Raw genomic sequence first — 5746 nt, 5'->3', positions numbered from 1 at the left:
CTGTAAGTGCCCGGGAGAGCAGGAGCCCGTCTGTCCCCCCAGCAGGATGCAGGGAGCCGCCCAGGCCTACTCCAGGACAGCAGAGGCTGCCGAGGGAGGTGGAGCCCCAGCCCAGGCGCCCGCCCCAGGGTGCCCAGTCTCTGGACTCAGGTCCCTGCCCCCCAGCCCGCCGCCCCTCACTGTGGGCAGAGCAGCCCTGCCCTCTGGAGTGTATACACCCCACCTAGAGCGTCGGGGTGGCCGCGGCCAGTTAGCGGGGAAGCCAGTTGTGCCGTCTCCCTGAGAAAAACCGTTAGCCCTCATCACTCGGTCAGCGTGGCTGCCCCCTGCGGAGGGAGACCAGTAGGCGGCTGCTTCCCTGGGTCGGCTGGGCCTGGGCCCCCAGGGCGGGCAGGGCTTTCCTTGAGGCCGCGAAGCCTCTCCCGGCCTTTGGGGATTCCAGTGTGGGCACACAGCAGCCAAGGGGCCGCGTTGCCTTTCGGAGGCAACCGGAGGCCGAGCTCTGCGCCCACCGTGTCCTAACACGCTTTCTCCCCCCCAGACCATCAGTGCTACAACGGCTCTGGGGCGGACTATCGAGGCACCACCAGCACCACCAGGTCGGGGCACCAGTGCCAGCCCTGGGCACTGCAGCACCCCCACAGCCACCACCTGTCGAGTGCAGACTTCCCCGAGCTGGGCGGGGGCCACGCCTACTGCCGGAACCCAGGGGGCCAGATGGAAGGGCCCTGGTGCTTTACGCAGAATAAAAACGTACGCATGGAACTGTGTGACGTTCCCTCGTGTAGTATGTATTCCCTCTCTCTCTTTTTTTAAGTGTTGACTGTTAAGTGAACCTTGGGGTGCGAGCCTCTGTCCTGACGGGCCACGGCGCGCCGTCCTCACCACCACTGGTTGCACACAGCTGTTGCTGGGTACCCAGGTCCTCTCCAGTCACTGTAGGACATTTTAAAATGTGGGGAAGTCTGGAGAATAATTTGCGGGCACCCCAATCTCACCCCCCAGTGGTGGCCATGTGGGCATCCCATTGGCGCGCCCCCCGTGCACGGTCCTGGGGCCTCTTGCTTCTCTGCTGATGTTATCCACAGTGTCCCCGATGTGGCAGACACGCCTCCCTCCCACCCAGCTTTGCGCTCTCCACTGCCGCTCAGCTGTCACCCGCAGACTCGGTGGTGTGAGGTGAAAACATGGCACTCCGCTGAGTCCTTCCTCACCGTGTGTCTGTTACATCATGAGTAGGGATAGGCATGGAACGGATGGCTACCACCTCCAGCTGTCTTTGTCCCTGTCCAGAAACACCTTTTGCCAGCTCAGTCATAGGTCCCGGGAGATGCAATGGGCAGCTGTGGTGGGTGAACGGTTGCACCCACCGATGAGAGGTCGGTTGGGGAAGCACGTCTGGGTTACCAGTGGTAGGACCTCCTCCTGCATGGAGGGACCCCACCCGCCCCGGGACGGACTGCCTTGCAGAAATGTGACTCGGAGCTCCAGCTGCGGCGCTGCTTTGGGCCCGGCAGTTCACACGCCCACCTCGAGAGCATGCGAGTGTGGCATGAGCGCTCTTAAGACCGCAGGTGCTAGTTGCTGAGTTGTAATCGTGCCACGCTGGAGTGCTCCACTGTGTAAACCTGTCCTGAAAAGCATCCAGATGCCTGTGAGGAACAAACACAGGTTGCAGGACCATAGCTGGAGGAGGGCCGTTTTTTGTTTATTGTTGTGTTTCTGGTAAAAAGAAAAGCCGTGGCAGACATTTGTATGTGAGCGCCCACACAAGCACCCGAGTTTCACAGACAGAATTCTGAAAGGGTGCACATCAAACTTTGGCAGTGGTTTCCCCAGACCCACAGAAATGTTAAAGTATGAGACTTTTTTTTTTTAACAATGAGAAGGTATTGCTTTTGCAATTAAAAATCAAAACAGGATGAAATAAATATGTATGTTTTAGGACCTGGCAATTCCTGCCGTCTTATACTGCAGAAATATTTGCACTTACAGTGCGTAAATGCCCCTTGGGAGCTAAATACAGGACAGACTCGGTGTGGATCCCCAGGCCTCTTCTGACATGAAATGCTGACCAGGAGCAAAAGGGACAATGTGATTCTGGTGAAATCTGTTTAAAATCTGTTTTAAAAAACCTGGTGAAACAGGGTGAAATCTGTTTAAAATCTGTTTTAAAAAACCACGTGGAACGACTGTATCTGTCATCTTATGGGGCTCAACCTGAAGTACACATGAAGAGTTTGGTGAACACCCACTTGTTAACAGTGTGGCAGCCTTAGGTGAAAGAGCTACCGGGAATATTCACCTTTTCAGCCCACGTTTCTGTAATGCTACAGTTTTCTCCTGAGAGGCACGTGTCCTGTGGCTAATAAAATGGCACAGGTGACGGTGCAGATGTGTGGGCAGGGCTCACACCCCTGGGCGTAGTCACGGAAAAGGAACTGGTGTCTACGGTGTCCCAGAAGCCTCTGGGACATTTTCTTCAGGGACCTGTCGGGAGGGAAGATGCCGAGTGGGACCAGAGGAGAGTTATTTGTGGTTTTCTTTGATTTTATCTTATTTTGGGAGCAGGGATGGGATGAGGCTGGGTTTGCTCTCCCTGAGACAGCAGTAGAGAGTTCCGTCTTTGGGCTGAGCGAGTGCTTTCTGACGCCCCACTGCCCAGTCTGCCCAGACGTCACTGTGTGCCTCCAGGTGGGGGCTGTGGGCCTGGTCAGGGGCCTCTGGGTCTCTGTACTGAAAAGAAAACAACTCGTGGTTCCCCAGGGAACTCTCCTCCCCCAGCCTGGGACACAGTGGGCCCCTTGTATGGCACCTCCTCTCGTACACAGGAAGCAGGAGCAGCCCTGAACCTGTCCAGGGGTGGAACGCCAGGGTCACCTGCCCGGTGATCAGAGGCCAGGGTCGCCCGCCCAGGGGTCGGACGCCAGGGCCACCTGTGCAGGCATCGAAAGTCAGGGTCAGCTGGCGAGTGTCACTCCTCCTTGGGATAAAAGGAGAGGATGCTGGAAGATCAAGGCTGTTGCTGCATCTTGCTTTTCAGTAGTTCTTGTGCCCTTTTGTGTATCATGTCGGGGCAACGCACGGGCTGCTGGTGCTCCTTTAAATGGAGTGCACTTTAATTGTAATCCTAAAATAATATGCTATCATTAGACACAAATGTGGGGGAAATACTACGTGTGGAGGGAGGAAAAGGGTTCCCTCCCGGCACAGTGTGTCACATTCACCGAGGAGAAGGGGTCCAGGGTGTCTCCGCAGAGCCCTGAATCAGGAAGTGGGGTGGACGCCTGTTCTGAGAGTCAGCAGGGAGGCGGGCGTGGGGCTGCTCCCTGAAGACCTTTAGAGGCCACCCGGCAGCACGCCGTGTGTCTGTGGGGGCGGCTTGGGCTGTTCCCACCAGCCCTCAGCAGGGTGGGCACGTGTTGGTGTGGCACTGTTTGTAGGTGTGGCATGCGCTGTTGCCCTGGGTGCAGTGGGCCCAGTTATCCATTTCAGTATTTGGACGGGGGCGGGGAAGGGGCGGAGGCGCTCGGAGGCGAAAGGGGCATCTTCTGGAGGTCACGTGAGCCCGTTGCCGCCCGCAGGTCCCCGGGACGGCAGCCGGATGGGGCTCCTGTACATCCTGGTGCCCAGCATTGCCATCCCGCTGGTCATCGCCTGCCTCTTCTTCCTGGTCTGCATGTGCCGGAACAAGCAGAAGGCGTCCGTGTCTACACCGCCGCGGCGGCAGCTGATGGCCTCGCCCAGCCAGGACATGGAGATGCCCCTGATCGCACAGCACAAGCAGGTGTCCTGTGTCTGTTCTGGAGGGCTCCCTGGGGCATCCTCGGGCTGCTCCCCGACACTGGGCTTCTTGGTTTGCTCAGCACACGGTTCTTCCAGGCAGTGCTCAGCTCCGCCGATTCCTCTCTACCCCGTGTCAGGACGCCGCGCCTTTAGAAGGCAAATGGCAGGCGTGTTGGGAGGTCGCCACACAGAGGCTGGGGCTCCCCCTAACCACACGGATGGGCACCCATCGTCCAGGGCCCTCATTCTGCCCACAGGATACACGCAAAAGAGGGGACTCGGGGTGCCCCACGGTGTGAGGCCTATGTGGCATTTTTAAAGGACTGCTTTCTGGCTGGGTTGGGTTGGGTGGTTTTTCAGAGAAAGATAGAATCACAGCCCTTGGCAGGGCGGAGCAGGAGGGATGGGCCATTGCTCAAAAGCCATCCTCTGAGAACGCCCTTAGGAGGGGCGTCCCTGAGACACACGAAGCGAGGAAGTGGGTCGTGGCCTCCACAAGTTTCCCGCAGGCTCTTCAGGGAGGCCAAGGGAGGCGGACTCGGGTGCCCTTCAGGTGGGGCCCTGGAGGGTGCCGTGGGGCCCAGCCAGCAAGCAGGGTGCAGCCGGGAAGGATGGACTGGCCACCCCGAGGCAGCAGGCAGGCTGGAGGCTGGAGGGGACCCAGGGCCTGGGGACCTGTGTCGTGAGGGGCACTTCTGCCCAAAGCAGGCTGAGCAGAGACTAGTGAAGAGGGAGCCAGGAGACGGCCTGCAGAACCCTTGGCCTGGCCGCCAAGACAGCAAAAGCACAGACAGAAGCGTCCCGGGAAGGCACCACGGGGTCCATGGGAAAAGACAGGGCTCCTCACAGTGATGTGAGGACACGGGGGAGGTGGGGGGAATGCAGCCAGGCACGTTCAGGCTGAGCCCGGGACAGCTTGGCTGTGTGCGCGCGCGCGCGCGCTCGTGCATGTGTGTGTGTGTCAAGTCCACAGCGGGAGCCCAGCTGGATTTGGGAAGGGCCTGACTTGCACGCTGGTTGGAGCCCGTTGAAGTTTCGAGGGAAGGTGGCCGTGGCGTGGGGGCCGTGTTTAAGACCAACCGGAGAGCCGTGGGCCGGGCGGGCCCAGGCCAGGGCGGGTGGGGCCCGCGGGTCTTCTGTGGCGCTGCCCACAGCAGCACCAGGGCTTTGCGCCCCTCCCGGCTGCGGCGCCCTGCTCCAGGGCCGCGGCGTCTCATGACGGCTCTTCCCGGCAGGCCAAGCTCAAGGAGATCAACCTGTCCGCCGTGAGGTTCGTGGAGGAGCTGGGCGAGGACCGGTTTGGGAAGGTCTACAAGGGCCACCTGTTCGGTCCCGCGCCCGGGGAGCCGACGCAGACCGTGGCCATCAGGACCCTGAAGGACAAGGCGGAGGGGCCCCTCCGGGAGGAGTTCCGGCACGAGGCCTTGCTGCGGGCGCGGCTGCAGCACCCCAACCTGGTGTGCCTGCTGGGCGTGGCCACCCAGGAGCCGCTGAGCATGGTCTTCGGCTACTGCCCGCACGGCGACCTGCACGAGTTCCTGGTCATGCGCTCGCCCCACTCGGATGTGGGCAGCAGCGACGACGACCGCACGGTGCGGTCGGCCCTGGAGCCGCCCGACTTCGTGCACGTGGCCGCGCAGATCGCGGCGGGCATGGAGTACCTGGCCAGCCACCACGTGGTGCACAAGGACCTGGCCACGCGCAACGTGCTGGTGTACGACAAGCTGGCCGTCAAGGTCTCGGACCTGGGCCTCTTCCGCGAGGTCTACGCCGCCGACTACTGCGCGCTGGCGGGCGGGGCGCCGCTGCCCATCCGCTGGATGGCGCCCGAGGCCCTCGTGTTCGGGCGGTTCTCGGTGGACTCGGACGTGTGGGCCTTCGGCGTGGCGCTCTGGGAGGTCTTCAGCTACGGCCTGCAGCCCTACTGCGGCTACTCCAACCAGGACGTGGTGGAGCTGGT

At 60.9% G+C, this 5746-nt stretch overlaps 1 protein-coding gene across 1 annotated transcript in view; it reads left to right on the top strand.

Moving 5' to 3' along the window:
* The window catches only part of LOC103258924 (tyrosine-protein kinase transmembrane receptor ROR2), a gene marked incomplete at its 3' end in the record, with an annotated part of 43430 nt that extends 37690 nt beyond the window's left edge, over window positions 1-5740 (top strand). Inside the window, exons 9-11 of the mRNA XM_021711621.1 lie at window positions 542-787; window positions 3585-3787; window positions 5022-5740. Coding sequence (XP_021567296.1) covers window positions 542-787; window positions 3585-3787; window positions 5022-5740 — 1168 coding nt within the window. The remainder of the gene's footprint in view (window positions 1-541; window positions 788-3584; window positions 3788-5021) is intronic.
* Between the last annotated feature and the right edge of the window lie 6 nt (window positions 5741-5746).

Source organism: Carlito syrichta, unplaced genomic scaffold, assembly GCF_000164805.1.
Source record: "Carlito syrichta isolate Samal-C Ts95f unplaced genomic scaffold, Tarsius_syrichta-2.0.1 Scaffold302409, whole genome shotgun sequence".
In the NCBI taxonomy this organism is placed as follows: Eukaryota; Metazoa; Chordata; class Mammalia; order Primates; family Tarsiidae; genus Carlito; species Carlito syrichta.
The sequence above is the reverse complement of the archived record's forward strand: the minus strand, read 5'-3'. Positions and strand labels throughout refer to the sequence as shown.